The sequence below is a fragment of the Aspergillus melleus genome, assembly GCF_016097325.1.
Source record: "Aspergillus melleus strain CBS 546.65 chromosome Unknown contig2, whole genome shotgun sequence".
NCBI lineage: Eukaryota > Fungi > Ascomycota > Eurotiomycetes > Eurotiales > Aspergillaceae > Aspergillus > Aspergillus melleus.
The window spans coordinates 854,054-868,960 of record NW_025763371.1 but is presented as its reverse complement, the minus strand read 5'-3'; the positions used below and the strand labels follow the sequence as shown (position 1 = coordinate 868,960).

At 53.0% G+C, this 14,907-nt stretch overlaps 7 protein-coding genes across 7 annotated transcripts; 4 read left to right on the top strand and 3 right to left on the bottom strand.

Moving 5' to 3' along the window:
- Positions 1-870: 870 nt before the first annotated feature.
- On the top strand, positions 871-3,018 carry NRC2 (putative serine/threonine protein kinase (Nrc-2); the record flags this gene model as incomplete). The annotated part of the gene is made up of 5 exons (XM_046084803.1): positions 871-1,753; positions 1,821-1,994; positions 2,057-2,182; positions 2,240-2,621; positions 2,673-3,018. 5 exons carry the CDS (start codon positions 871-873, stop codon positions 3,016-3,018), a joined length of 1,911 nt encoding a protein of 636 aa, XP_045940766.1.
- A 950-nt stretch (positions 3,019-3,968) lies between these two features.
- LDX57_003160 (DASH complex subunit DAD3 family protein) lies at positions 3,969-4,551 on the top strand (the record flags this gene model as incomplete). Its single annotated transcript, XM_046084802.1, has 2 exons — positions 3,969-4,130; positions 4,264-4,551. The coding sequence occupies 2 exons, from the start codon at positions 3,969-3,971 to the stop codon at positions 4,549-4,551; spliced, it is 450 nt and encodes a 149-aa protein (XP_045940765.1).
- Positions 4,552-4,993: 442 nt separating this feature from the next.
- On the bottom strand, positions 4,994-6,303 carry MRPS5 (mitochondrial 37S ribosomal protein uS5m; the record flags this gene model as incomplete). The annotated part of the gene is made up of 2 exons (XM_046084801.1): positions 4,994-5,211; positions 5,268-6,303. 2 exons carry the CDS (start codon positions 6,301-6,303, stop codon positions 4,994-4,996), a joined length of 1,254 nt encoding a protein of 417 aa, XP_045940764.1.
- Positions 6,304-6,744: 441 nt separating this feature from the next.
- On the top strand, positions 6,745-8,343 carry TRM2 (tRNA (uracil(54)-C(5))-methyltransferase; the record flags this gene model as incomplete). Its single annotated transcript, XM_046084800.1, has 1 exon — positions 6,745-8,343. The coding sequence occupies one exon, from the start codon at positions 6,745-6,747 to the stop codon at positions 8,341-8,343; it is 1,599 nt and encodes a 532-aa protein (XP_045940763.1).
- Positions 8,344-8,791: 448 nt separating this feature from the next.
- Positions 8,792-10,698, bottom strand: ARP3 (actin-related protein 3; the record flags this gene model as incomplete). The annotated part of the gene is made up of 3 exons (XM_046084799.1): positions 10,325-10,698; positions 9,792-10,245; positions 8,792-9,691 (listed from the first exon to the last, which is right to left on the bottom strand). The coding sequence occupies exons 2-3, from the start codon at positions 9,870-9,872 to the stop codon at positions 8,792-8,794; spliced, it is 981 nt and encodes a 326-aa protein (XP_045940762.1). The 5' UTR covers positions 9,873-10,245; positions 10,325-10,698.
- Positions 10,699-10,891: 193 nt separating this feature from the next.
- Positions 10,892-13,177, bottom strand: LDX57_003156 (Zn(II)2Cys6 transcription factor; the record flags this gene model as incomplete). Its single annotated transcript, XM_046084798.1, has 1 exon — positions 10,892-13,177. The coding sequence occupies one exon, from the start codon at positions 13,175-13,177 to the stop codon at positions 10,892-10,894; it is 2,286 nt and encodes a 761-aa protein (XP_045940761.1).
- Positions 13,178-13,616: 439 nt separating this feature from the next.
- On the top strand, positions 13,617-14,805 carry LDX57_003155 (2,3-butanediol dehydrogenase; the record flags this gene model as incomplete). The annotated part of the gene is made up of 2 exons (XM_046084797.1): positions 13,617-13,699; positions 13,758-14,805. The coding sequence occupies 2 exons, from the start codon at positions 13,617-13,619 to the stop codon at positions 14,803-14,805; spliced, it is 1,131 nt and encodes a 376-aa protein (XP_045940760.1).
- Between the last annotated feature and the right edge of the window lie 102 nt (positions 14,806-14,907).

Below are 14,907 nucleotides of genomic sequence, written 5' to 3'. Positions count from 1 at the left end.
GGAAGTGAATACCAGACAGGCAAGGTGGTCTTGATGCACTCTGTTGTACTCTGTTGCATCTTGCTACCGAACCTGGGCGGTTTGAAGGGAGGTATTTGTAATGGCTGACCAAGAAACAGAACAGGGCAAGAATGAATTTGTTGGATCATCCTGGGAGGGGAGCTGTCATGCGATCCATGGTCTGGGAAGAACTTAGATTTAAAATTCAGGACAGAATTCAGGGCCAAATCTCCGACGGCAACTCGAAAGAGGCGAAGAACAAAAATCGAAGAAGGGCCCTGCTTGGAGGGCTGGAAGGAGCAAGTAGCGCGGATGTCACTCTACCTTGCATTGTTAGCCGTTGGACGGGCCACTGGCGTACCCGATACCAGACGGTACCTCGCAAGGCCCGGAACGCTTGACTAAGCCTGGAATTCCTCCACGTCTCCACTTTCGCCTCCCCGTCGCTCTTCTTCTCCCTCTTCTCTCTCTCCCTCTTTCTCTTCCTTTTTCCCTTCGCTTGCCTGTCCCTGTTTCATCCAATTTGCCTTCGTTATCTTTCTCGTGTCTCGCGTGGAGAATTTGCTTTGGTCTGTGAATTCTCACGTCTTTCTTTCTCTTTGTCCTTGCGTCCCTGATCGCAGTGGCTCCGACGGCTCGTTCCCTCCATGCCCCCATTCGTCCCCGAGCGGATGTCCCTTTAATTCCAGCCCAGCACCGCCTCCTCGCCTCCCCGCGGCCTTTCGGTCCGCCCTGCTGCTAGCCAGCCCCGTTTCTTCTCTCGCCGTAACCCGAATCAACGCCTTCTATCCTTCTCTTTCTCGTGTTCTTTCAAACGGATCGACGCCATCCCTCCACGGTTTCTGGTGCAAGTTCCAGTGATCGACAGGCATGACGCAGCTTTTCGCCTCGAGCCCGTCCAATGTGACAAACGAAAAACGTGGGAATTTTTCCGGTCTCTCCATGGCGTCCAAGAAGCACCCCGGCGAGTCTAGCCATTTACCGACGAAGATCAAGAACTTCTTTCGTATCAACAGCTCCGGCAACAATTCGTCCCACCAAAGCCATCACCACAGCGGCGAGCGGGACCGCGACAGTTCGTCCCCCGCCGCCAAACTCGATACCAAATCTGCTTTTAGACAATCCCGATTCCTGCCTACTATTGGTCGCAATCGCTCAACCACCGTCGCGAGTGAGGGCAACCCGCTGGACGAGGGAGTCTCTCCTACCGCGACGGCGAATCCGTATTTCGTCCATCAAGGGCAGCCCTCTTTGCAACATCGCATTGAAGGCTCCGACCCCTCTTCGCCTCCGGACACCCCCGAATTGCAAGTGGACGGCGTCTCCGCTGCCGAGCAGGCTACCACCGCCAATAAGGAGGAATTAGCACGAAAGCTTCGTCGCGTCGCTTCTGCACCGAACGCGCAAGGTCTTTTTGCACGGGATGAAGCCGAGCGGCCCCAGACCGCTGAGCTAGGAAAGGAACCTTTGGTGGAGCAGGCGGGTGCTGTTGACTCGCAGGTCAGCCTGCCAGGGGACAAGGAACTGAATCTTGCCGTGCCCACACTTGGCGCTGATAGCAAGCTTCCTACCCCCGGTCAAATCCGTGACGCGGTTGCTTTCCGCCGGACGTATAGCTCCAACTCGATTAAGATCCGCAACGTGGAAGTCGGACCAAGCAGCTTTGACAAGGTCAAGCTGATCGGTAAGGGTGATGTTGGTAAGGTATACCTTGTCCGTGAAAAGAAGTCGAGCCGACTATATGCCATGAAAGGTACGTTCATCAGGCACAGGACGGGAATGTTTTATTTAAAATGGGATGAATACTGACAACACCGCAGTCCTGAGTAAGAAGGAGATGATCAAGCGCAACAAAATCAAGCGGGCCTTGGCCGAGCAGGAGATTCTCGCCACGAGTAATCACCCATTCATCGTCACTCTCTATCACTCTTTCCAGTCTGAAGATTATCTTTATCTGTGTATGGAATATTGCAGCGGTGGCGAATTCTTCCGAGGTACGTGTGGCACTGAAGATTCAACACAAAATCATCCACTAACCCGTATTCCTCCACTGTAGCGCTGCAAACGCGTCCGGGGAAATGCATTTCGGAAGACGCCGCGCGATTCTACGCCGCGGAAGTTACCGCCGCTCTCGAGTATCTCCATCTGATGGGATTCATCTATCGTGATTTGAAACCAGAGAGTATGTCCATTTCAATGAGATGCCATTTTGGGAGCCGTGCTAATCGTGAACCTGTAGATATCCTTCTTCATCAGTCGGGTCACATCATGTTGTCGGATTTTGATCTTTCTAAGCAGTCTGGTCCAGGCGGAGCGCCCACGATGATCCCAGGACGTAGCGGCAGCTCGACGACATCTTTGCCCACTATTGACACCAAATCTTGCATTGCTGATTTCCGAACCAATTCGTTTGTCGGTACGGAAGAGTACATTGCTCCCGAGGTCATCAAAGGGTGCGGGCATACTAGCGCCGTCGACTGGTGGACGCTTGGCATCCTGATCTACGAGATGCTTTACGGAACCACGCCATTCAAGGGCAAGAACCGGAATGGCACATTTGGCAATATCCTGCGTGACGATGTACAGTTCCCCGAACACGCAGGGGCTCAACAAATATCGAAGTAAGTCCTCACCCAACTTCTGCTATGTACAGATGGCTAACCGTGCAAAAGCACCTGCAAATCCTTGATTCGCAAGCTCTTGATCAAAGATGAGACGAAGCGTCTTGGGGCCCGAGCGGGAGCCTCTGATGTCAAGACGCATCCCTTCTTCCGGCAAACGCAATGGGCCCTTATCCGCCACATGAAACCACCGATGATCCCCAACCAGGGTCGTGCAACGGACACACTCAACTTCCGTAATGTCAAGGAAAGTGCCAGTGTTGACATCGGAGGGAACAACCCCACCAAGATGAAGGGTGTCCCGATGGACTCTGGCCTTGCCACCCCCAACGGCGAAATCTCCGACCCGTTTGAGGAATTCAACAGCGTTACCCTTCACCATGACGGGGATATGTAAATGCGTTGAATCATGAAGCTGACGACTATATCTCTTTTTCTTTTTCTTTGCGAGACTGTTCGAGCGCTCTCTGTATCGCATGCAGCTCAGTTACGACGATGATGCGAGAAGATCTTTGTATCCGAAAGCAACAATATCCTTACTGCTATCACCTGGAGTATTGGGAGCTTAGAGTGTTTATTGGGTTTGATTCTATTTATGTCCTTATCTTTTTCCCTCTCTGATTATGTCACTTTTATGCCAGCTCTGGCTTTCTATATTGCTGTTGACTATTCAAGGTGGCCGAGTGTGTCCTCAAAACCACTCCACTCATGGGATAATTTTCGGGGTTCGTTTTGCTTTCATTGCAGCACTATACACGACCTCTGTGCTTGCTGTTTCAATTGTTGTTTGTGACTGCACTTGTTTTTCTACTGTCATTATTGCAGAAGACGGCGTTTGCGATTTCGGACTTGTTTGTCATGCTGTCTTTTGTTGACCATCCAGCGATGATGAACCAAGACAGCATAAGGGTTTCCTCTGGGGATATTGTTTGATATTATTTCGTCGTTGAAAAGATCGGGGCTTTGGATGCCTGGTCTTGTTGACAGGCCCGGTGCTTGTGGACTTGGAACTATAACAACTATACTTTGTGGTTCCCAGTATCTTATAAATAAATTGTAGATAGACCTTGATCTCTATTAATATACGTAGAGATAGAGATTAATTGATTGACTTTGATTACTTGAAAGAACCATGGTCTCTATCACAACAAACGATCAAAATGCGTGGACGAACCTCCGACGGAGACGCCGCAACCCAAACAAACAACCTGCCACTTCCACCTCCGATTCCTCCTCATTCATACCCACCGAACCACCCTCGACTTAACTCCCTCCGCTCAATCGCAGCATCCATCGCATCCCTCAATCTCATTCAGCCCAAACCACTCTAGCAAAAGTCACAAAACAATGTCGACCCCCCTCTCCGACGACCCCGCAGCAACCGCCACGCCGCCGCGGGATTCCTCCGTGTCTGAAAACCCGCTCCTGCGCGCGTCGAACCCCCTCGTCTCCGATCTCGAGCAGGAGGTGCTGGACGAGTATACGAGGTTATTAGGGAATGTGAATAAGGTGTGTCCTCTTCCTTTCCTCCCCTCCTCTACAATCAATATCCCAATCCCCACCTACAAATGAACGCAATCGCACACCAACCGTTTCCTTCAACAAGAACCGCTCGAACTAACCAAAAAAATAAAAAATGTAGCTCTCCGATAAACTCGCCGACCTCTCAGGCGACCCTTCCTCGCTAACACTCGACGGACTGCGCCACCTCGAACGCAAGACCGCGACCGTGTGCACGTTGCTCAAAGCAAGCGTTTACAGTATTGTGTTGCAGCAACAGATCTTTAATGAGAGTGAAGAGCAGCAGCAACAACAACAGCAACAGCAGGAGCAGGAGGAGGCGTATCACGATGGGGACGTCGAGATGGGTTATGATGATCAGTATCAGCAGGGTGGGATGATGTATGAGGGGGATGATGTTAGTTTTTGAGGGTTATACTTGATCTTTGTTTGGGTTGGGTTGATTTTAACTACACATGTTTTGGGGAGGAGGGTGTTTGGATTGGTTAGAGGTGTTTGGGGGTGTTTATTTTCTGTTTGTTTAAATTGATGGGGACTTCATGTTCTTGATACTTCTGTTCTATGCTGGATATGGAGATATACCCTTGGTCTGGAGTTGAGATACCATGTCTGGCTGGCCCTGTTCCTATTCAAATGATGCATAATATGACAATGAATCTTTGCAAATACAAATACATATCTCGGTTCGGACGAAAAGAAGAAAAAAATCCAAAATTATATACACAGCTCTAACGCAAAAGACATGATTCGCACATGTCGCTGAACTGTGCCTTCGTAGTCGTACAGTCAGTCAGTCAGTCGATTCTGTGCGTGAGGATGACCGTCCAATTCACTAGTTTGACATAACCCGATCAGGCATGTCCGGAGTAGTAGACCTTGCGCACGTCCACCAGCTTCTTTCCGCGGGCTCGGGCAATCTCTTCCGGATCGCGCTGGCTCATCAGGGCCTGGTAGGCAGCCTTCACCGTGTTCATGGGGTTTCGCGAACGACCGACACGCGCGGCCATATCCTGGATACCGGCGACGCGGCACATTTCGAAGATCAGATGCTGGCAGCGGAGACCGAAGCCTTCATAAATTAGGATTAGTCAAGTATGCTTCAATGTGGGAAGAGTGTAAACTCACCAGGGGGTCTAGTCATCAACTGCAGCTCGGTAGCTCCCACCTTGCCCTTCACGTCACCAAAGATAGTTCGGTTCTCGTACCGTGGGATGGGCTGCATGTTTCGGATGGCCCGGTATTGAGACTGGGTTTGGGCGTCACTCGCTTCATCGGACTTGGCCTCGCCAACTCCCAAGAGACCATTGGCGTTACCGGCGACGGAGAGAACATAGATACTTCGGATCTTACCCAGACGAGTCTGGTTGGTGACGGAGTGTTGGACAAGAATCTTCGTTTTTAACCCCCGGATCTCCCCCGGAGAGTAGCCGGTGGACAGCACCAGGTTCTTCAAAGCATCCGTCATGCTATCGGACTCCTTGTTCTGAGACCCCGGCCTTTCCAATTCAAAGATCTTCGGGCGCTCATCGGGCTTCTCGCTCGTCAAGGTCTCTCCGGGCTGAAAAAAATCGGGGACCAGCGCACTGTGGGGGTTCAATTCGTTCTCCTCCTTGCCCTTGGTCACCCGGAGGGTCTCCAGGAACTTCACCCATTCCCCCACGTTGACATTGTCGGGCATTTCGGCAAAGTATTGGGCAAAGTCCTTCGCGAAGTCATCGTCGTTCTTGAGGGCCACGTTGTAGTCGGAGTGAGACTTGGGTGCGCGGACGTGTCTGTCCACGCCGGGCTCGATGACTGAGAGATCATCCAGGTAACGGAGCGTCATGGGATCGCGACGCACGCCAAACTGGTCCGCCATGTCCTTGGGGTCAATGGCGGCTTCACCGGCCTCCACGGCGGCCATCTGCTCGGGGGTGTACTCCTCCGATAGGGCCTTCTTTTCCTCCTCCGAGTACGGCTGGAAGTCCTCCGGCTTCAGTCCACGTTTGATCTCCTGCAGGGTCTTTCCTTCCGTAGGCGGTTCATTATTGGAGATTCCGGGTTTGCGATCGGAGAATTGAGCCGGCGAGAGGTGGAATTGGCGACGAGGCACGCGAGAGACGGGGGTGGCAGCGCGGGAGAAGCTGCAGAACAGACATCTGGCCGGACGAGCGAAGCTCATGATGAGAAAAAAAAGAAAGCTCTCTGGCCCGCAGAGGCCACTGGAGAGCAGAACCGACGAAGAGGAGGAGAATGAGGGTATGTGGGGGGGAGAAGAAGACGAAAGGGAGACGGCGATTGTATTGAAATGAAGGTGAAGGAAGAAGAGAAAGTCGGAAAGTTCCTGATGAATTCTCGGCGGCCCGCTCGACCAATCCCCGCCCGCCTTTTTCCTCTCACTCATCTTTTTCTTCTTTTCCTCTCCCTCTTTCTCGTCCTTCCTTCTTCCCCTCTACTCTCGATTTGCGCCCTTTTCCCTCTTCGTTTCTACATGTTCCGGAAGCCTTTACTCTTCGCCTGTAGAACCAATTGGTCTCGATTCTCTCCTCAGATACGCCGTCTCTCTCACGTCAGTGCTCCCTCTCCTCGACCCTCACATGCGCAACGATTCCCCGCGAACATAATGCCGCACGCTCCCAAGAAACCCAACCAGGGTGGAAGACGCAGCAAGAAGCCTCGGACGGAGAAGAACAACAAGAGCAGTGGCCATGACGAGGTTCTCCAAACCGACATCGACCAACTTTTGCGCAAGAACAAGCCGGAGACTGGAGTCGCTGCCGACTCTGCAGCGGAGACAGCGCAACCGACGCTCCCAGAAGCCTTCACCGAGATCGAAGTGACCGTCGCAGAGCTGTCATCTACGGGTGACGGTCTTGCCTTGTCGGAGAATGCCGACCATGTCTACGTTGTGCCTTTCTCCGTGCCCGGCGACAAGGTACTGGTGAAGGTGGTGCGACACTTCGAGTCTCAGTCCTACAGCTTGACGGACTTTGTCAAGGTCATTGAACCGGGTCCCACGCGCGACGATTCCCTTATTGGATGCCAATATTTCGGCAAATGTTCCGGCTGTCAGCTCCAGATGATGTCGTACGAGGACCAGCTGGCCCACAAGAAGCGCATCGTGGAGAAGGCGTACGCCAACTTCTCCGGCCTCATCCCGGAGTTGATCCCCGCCATTGGCGAGACGTTCCCCTCTCCTCTGCGCTATGGATATCGCACAAAGCTCACACCGCATTTCGCTGCTCCTGCCGGAAACTCGAGGCGACAGAAGGGACCCGGACAACCTCACACCGAAGTGCCGCCGATCGGCTTCACCTACAAGAACCGACGCCTGGATCTCGACATCGAGGATTGCCCGCTGGGAACCGACATCGTTCGCAAGGGTCTCAAGAGCGAGAGGAAGAGGGTCGCGGACAACATTGGACACTATACTAAAGGCGCAACGCTCCTAATGCGCGAGTCGACTACTCGCATCCCCAAGGACCAAGCCGACACCGCAGCCGAACCCAGCGCCGAAGAAAAGAACCAAAGCGACAAAGATTCGGGAGACGTGATCCGCGTGGAGCACGACGACTACATCGAGGAGAAGCGCTGCGTGACAGACAACAACGCGACCTCGATCGAGTACGTCGACGACTATATGTTCACCAACAAAGCCGGCGCCTTCTTCCAAAACAACAACTCCATCCTCTCCGGCTTCACCGACTACATCCGCCAACAATCCCTGCCCCCTCACACCCAAGACGCCTCCAAACCCCTCAAATACCTCCTCGACGCTTACTCCGGCTCCGGCCTCTTCACCATCACCCTCTCCACCATCTTCAAATCCAGCCTGGGCGTCGACGTCGCCGGCGACTCCATCGCCTCTGCCCGCGATAACGCCCGCGCCAACAACCTCCCCAACACCGGTTTCGCCGCCGCCGACGCCGCCACCCTCTTCAAAGACGTCCCCTACCCTCCCGACCAGACCCTCCTTGTCATCGATCCCCCGCGCAAGGGCTGCAGCGAAGACTTCCTGCGCCAGTTCCTCGCCTTCGGTCCCCGGCGCGTCGTCTACGTTAGTTGTAACGTGCACACCCAGGCTCGTGACGTCGCGGTCATGGTGCAGGGCGACGACGCGAAGAAGGTCCGCTACGAGATTGAGAGTATCCGCGGATTCGACTTTTTCCCGCAGACGGGTCACGTCGAGGGTGTGGCTATTCTGAATAAGGTGGATATGTAAAATATATTGAGCATTTTGCGGAGTTGGTTAGACGAAAAGCAATCGGGATCCATTTTTGGTATATTATATGCTCACCTGGCATATTATAATTGGCCCTGGCATGAATATATCGGTTTAGCTACAGACGGGTTAATTCATACCTTCAATAACACTAGTATACTTCTTTTGTTATCTGAGTGGGAACTCTAGATTGAGGAGATTGAGAAAACATACGTTATGAATTCCAATTCTCCTTCCAGTCTAACTACTCCCGATGCTATGTAGATACTAAACCCCATGATATCAACCTAAGCGAGGTTTGTTTTCGACACCCGTAAAAAGAAACTTAAAGGAACAAGTATACTATGGACACGGACTAAAAGAAAGGGGGTGTAGCTAGTGAAGAGAATAAGAAGACAGATATTCCTTGGACAAAGACGGATTTCTTATCTTAGGACTTGCAGGGTTTTTACGAACTGCCCGGGCCACCAAGGAGAGCGAATCGCCGGACAATGCTGGGGCCTATCTCGTCGTATTCGGCCTTGGTGTGGCAGTAGCTTCGGAATTCGGGCGTCTGGCCCAGCAAGCTTCCTCCGAACCACGGACCGTGTCTCTGTCTCTTGTGCGTCACGACGGCCACGTCCAAGCCACCGCTTCGCGCTCCTCCGCTGCGTGCCTCCGAGGCCCGGATGCGCGCGTCCACCAGGTGCCGGATATCACGCTGTAAGCGTCGGCCGAAGTCCTTGTATAGCGTGGATCCTCCGGACAGGACGATGTTCTTATACAGACCTCTCCGAACGTCGATGGGGGAGGACTGGATGACGCCGTCGACAACGGTTGGCAGGGGGGTCAGGAAGTCGGAGGAGTAGATTTCGGGGTTAAAGAAGATCTCGGGGGCCAGGAAACGCTCGTAGCCGACGTCGATGCTCACGCTGCGGCCGTTGGGCGAGGTCACGGTGTGCTTGAGGAGACGGTCCGGCTCGCGGTCGTACCGGGCGAATTCCTTGACGATGTCAGGGGAGACGTAGCAGTATTCCTCCTTAACCTTCTCGGCCGTCTTCAAACTACTGTCGGGCTCGCCTCGGTCACGCAGCAGGCTCTGTACGAAATAGGTGATGTCTCGACCGGCAATCGGTATACTCTTGATGGAAGACCCGATGACGTAGCCTTCGGCGACGGGAATAACGTGGGTGACACCGTCACCGGAATCGATGACGGTTCCGGTGAGCGACCGGTCGGTCACCTTGGAGGAGGTCCACGAGGCGGCGAGCGCAAGCACAGCTTGGACGGCAATGTAGAGACCGGCGCAGTTGAATGACTCGAACATGATTTCCGCAGTGTTCTCACGGTTCTCGGGGGGGTTAAGGGGCTAGTCAGAGTTACATTCGTTAGTAAAATCCTTTGTCGCGCTCTTTCTGTCTCTTATCCTCCTGGCAAACCGGGTGAGTGAGATGCAAGCGCGAGCTTACCGGTTCGGTGAGAAGGAAGTAGTGATCCTCGGGCTCGACGCGCAAGTACTTGAAGATCGAGTTCGACCAGAACCGTTCCATCGCATCCCAGTTCTCGATCTGACCGTGTCGGATGGGGTAGTTGATGCCATAGCCAGGCCCATTGGCGGCAGCCAGAGCTTCGTCACCGATGAAGAAATCCAGGTCTTCCGTGCCACGCTTTGAGGACAGGTGTGAGCCGGCTCCACCACCTCCGGCCAAGAACGATGGTTTGTTTGCGACAGCCGGTCTGGTCGCGCCTCCGGAGCTACCGGGGCCACCCTTGCTAGCAATTGCCGTGGGGAAGACGAACGAGGGCGAGTCGTTACCGGCGAAACCTGGGGTTGGGTTGTCAGCCTAAAGCGGTTCGGTCGAGTTGGAACGAGCGTCGGGGGGCGTCAACTAAGGCTCACCGAGCTTGGAATAACCAGTTCCGCTGAGAAGAAGGATTCGTGTTAGCAGGAGAGAAAGTATGAGGAGTATATATCAAGTGAGGGTAGACAGGTCAGACGTACTTGTCCATGACAACGGCCGGGGTTTGGGACGCCATGACGGATGAGCTGGAGCGCACACGCACACACTTCCCCTATCTTCGCAAGTGAGAGAATTCGAGAGACTAGGAGCTGCAGAAGGGAGAGTAATTGGACCAATATAGGGTAGTTCGCAGAGTACCAGCAGGAACCCCTGGGGAATTAAAGGAATAGGAGAAAGAGGAATGACGGAGGAGGAGGGGAGGCGGGCAGGCAGTCGTCAGTAAGTCGGGATGCACTACGGAGGTTCCGCTCTCCAGCTCAGCCCGTAAGTTACCGGTACCTTTGGGTACAGACCAGTACCGTACCGTAATTCTTAGTAAGCATTATTTCTATATCAGGCCAAGGCAGGGACGAACAATGCACAGAAACCTTGAGAACAACAATTGATTAATTGATCAAGATCCTTCGACCTTGGCGCCTTCTATGCATTATCTGGTGAGTTTTCGGCAAACAGAGCAAGTGTTCAAAGACTCTGTTGGGAGCTATGAATATGCGGCGTAAATACATGTAAGTACATCCACGGGGCTTATACTACAGTGCGTTTTTTAATCATTCGGGCAGCAAAAGCTCCGGAGGCAGTTCAAACAAGGACGACAACATGGGGTTGCTTTGCCATGGATCGTAGCCCAAAAGGCCGTTAAACACGCCGGCTCCGGGCGTTGAGCCAGCACCCCCATTTAGACCAAGTGCCTCGGCGGGCCCAGAAGATTGACTCCTTTGTTCGGCGTTTGCTGCCTGCTTCTCCAGCCGTCTCGACGAGAGATTATCGAACAGTTGCATAATCCATGGACTAGGGTCCCAGCACTCGCAAGACTCGTGGAGCACCATCTGGCAATTGGTGAGCGCAGCCCGACCAAGCTGTGCCAATAATTTGTTCGGGCTCTTGAGCTTCGTATAGAAGACGGCCTGCGCCAGGAAAATACTATGGAAGAATTCGTGAGGCATGCCGAGTATGGTTGATTTAGTGACGACTGCGCACGCCACGGTTGATATGTTCTGCGCCGCAATGGCCATAATCTCCTCGATGTCGCCGTGGCTGTTTCGGAGGTCGACACTCGGAATGCGACCTAAATAGAGCATAATGAGATGATGGTTGTATTGAACGGAGAGAGTCATGGAAAAGGGATTCGAATGGTCTGGTACATCCTCTTGCCACGTCAAGGTTGGAGGCAGTTCCCCCCGCCACTGATATAGCCTTGACTGAAGTATGTCTGGCGTGGACGGTGAGCGTCTTCCAGGATAGAAGCGGCTGATAACAATATCGCGCAGGACAATTGAGAGTTTGGCAATCTCGATTTGATAACGGGCATAGTTTTGACGGAAAGGGCTTTCCAGAAAGTCCGACGTCATTGCGTCGTGGGCGAAATCCTCTATCGTCAGCATTTCTGTATCAGATTGATCCAGCTCGATGCGAAATGGTCGGCCCACCAATGAGCTACAGGCGCTGTCTCGAGTCACCAAGATCCACCATAAGCGCCTCAGGAGACTTTTGTCTTGGGACTGCATATTAGTCGTGGCGACCGACCGATGGATTCCCAAGGCTTCGGCAATAGTGACAGCCGTACTGATCCAGGAATAAAAGTTCCAGTAGTTGTTGGGGCCTCCACCCCAGAAAGACATCAAGATGGCGCTCTGGAGGATGACAATCTTATTTATCTCATACCCGGAATCAAAGAGAGCCTTCACCTTCTTGTAGTAGAAGAAGCGAGCATCTCGTCGGGATAGAAAACCGGCACGGTGCAACACGGCCGAAGGGCACACTGTAGCTGCAATGAAGCAAATAGAATGTAGCAAGATCAATGGCATATCCCCATTCGAGTGCTGCTGCATGAACTCATGCCGATTCACGATTGGGTAGATGGGATACACGCGGTCCAGAAAAACGCCCATAAACGCGTCCAAGTGGACTTTATCGGGATACTCGAAAACGCCCTTGATTCGCAGGAACTCTAAATCCTCGGGCAGAATATGTGTCGTCTGGTTCTGATTCAACATGTCTGAGCGTCGCTCACAACAGGGGAACGGCGGTCCTGGATAATGCAGCTTTGGACGACCACCCTCGTTCAGATCATTTAGAACGATGGTTAAGGGGAAGGACTCCCCTAGGTAGGTGATGGAACATTTGTCTACAAACTCCTTACCATCCTTTCGGCTATTGAGGAAATGATCAAACATCGACGACCAGGAGATATCTCGATAATTTGAAGCAACGTCCTCGGAGCCGACTGGCGATTGTTGAGAGGGCGAATCAGTGGCTAGTGCCGAGCTGTGAGAAGCTGAGCTCTGAATGCATCCTGGTGAAGGTGCACAAGTCATCTGGGCTTTCGGCGCATTGGTATGATGCTGGCTGTTCTCGGAACCTGGCACCGCAGGGTTGCTTAGCGGTTCAGCGTCGGGAGAAGCCTGATGATGTGACACATTGTCCACAGGAGAAGGAGCAATTGTCGCTGCTGTTTCAGGAATTCGAAGCGATCTGGTCGTGCCAGTGCCCTCTGGGGTGGAATGAGTTGGAGGTTCGAGGTCAACACTTCCAGCACCTGTCCCTGTCAAGCCCTCTGCTGGAGGTTGGCTCTCTGCGGCATCCGAGACATGTCCTTTGCGGATATATGTCCCTCGCCTTGACTCGCGGAGGACGCACTCGGTATTATCATTCTGCACACAATTGGTGCACGGCATGTGGTGCACGGCATCACATTTGATGCGTTTCTGGTTGCACCGTTTACATGCCTTGCCCGCCCGGACACGCGGCCGAGCGGACTTGCTTTTGACTTTCCGTCCCTGTTGCATCCACTTGGACTCTGTGGGATTGCTCTGAGGTGTGAAAATCACCGCCATGTCGTTTCACGTCGCTCGCATTGACAAACGGGGGTTATAAAGCCGGCAACGAGGGGGATTTGTCTATTTGTCATCACATATACCCGAGGTTTACAACCGAGCATAGTTATCGCTTTAGTCTTTCTAGAACAACAAGCGAGTCCAACTGTTGATGCTCAATGACCTCATTACCTTGAGATTATGTCTATACCCCGCTCTCATTGTCATCAGAGGCTTGGTTTTCTCGATCAATGGAAAGTCAGGTCATTATCACCTGTCAACTTGGTAGCAGGGATCTAGTCGTATAACCGGACGCATGGCTCGCTCCGGTGAGCCTGGAACGATTTTCTAGGACTTGCTGTGGGTAGGCTGGAACATATTAAGCCCTTCAAAAGCTCCTATGTGAGGAGACGGTCGATGTAAAGCACACTGCTGTATTTCATCAATCCTAGCGAACAACATGGCGGAAACACCCCAGCACACAATGATCGCCCTTCGGTACTATGGACCAAAGGACCTGAGGCTTGAGCAGATCCCCTCCCGGTATGCGGTTTTACCTAGCGAGGTATTTCTCTTTAGTCTTCTTCTCTGATATCCACAGCGCATGCCGCCCCAACGAAGTTCGCGTCAAGATTGCGTATTGTGGAATCTGCGGTTCTGACATTCACGAATATCTCGGAGGGCCTATATTCCCGCCCAAGGCCGGAGAGACAAACCCATGGACAGGCGAGAGTTTGCCCGTGACACTAGGCCATGAGTTCTCCGGAGTGATTGTCGAGCTGGGATCCGCCGTGAACGGTCTTCAAGTCGGCTCCAGGGTTTCGGTGAACCCAGCACTCGATGACCGGCATTACGAAGTCGAACCCTGCACAATTTGCCAACTCGGAAAGCACAACATTTGCAAACGATATGCCTCGTATGGAATGAGTGCCGACGGCGGCGGCTTCGCGTCGGAGATCGTAGTTCACGCCATCAGCTGCATCCCCCTTCCAGAGTCTGTCTCTCTCCAGGTCGGCGCACTTCTGGAGCCCCTCGCAGTCGCCTGGCACTCCATTCGACTCTCAGAATTCCAACCCAGACAGACAGCCGTGGTATTGGGGGCAGGCCCGATCGGCTTGGCGATCGTGATGCTTCTCCGAGTATGGGGCGCCGGCCACATTGTTGTGAGCGAGACAACGCCGTCCCGCAAGCGAATGGCAATGCACTTCGGGGCAGATACCGTGGTCAATCCTGCAGACGCGACTGAGCAGGACCGAGTGCTATTGGCAGTGCGCGAGGTTAATGCGGACGGGGTTGACGTGGCCTTCGATGCCACCGGACTTCAGGCCACATTGGACACTGCGATTGCGGCTATCCGGCCGGGAGGGACTGTGTTCAACGTAGCAATCCATGAAAGACCTCTGCAGCTGAATCTCAATAAGCTTGTCTGTTTTGAAAAGCGACTGATCGGTGGCATCTGCTACACTCGGGATGACTTTGCCGGAGTACTTCAAGCGCTTGTATCTGGCAAGGTCCCTGCCCAGGATATGATCACATCCATTGTCCCATTGAGCGAGGTGGTCCAGAGGGGGTTCCTGGAATTAATCAACCACAAGGCGGCTCATGTGAAGATTCTTGTTGAGCCTAGCAGGTTTCGAGCGCACATTTGACACAGAAAGAGCACAGACGATCCCACTCAATTCCTAGCCCTTTAAAGGCCTTCGCTGCCAATTTACTGTCGGTTTCCATTCATCTAGGGCATTCTGTACACC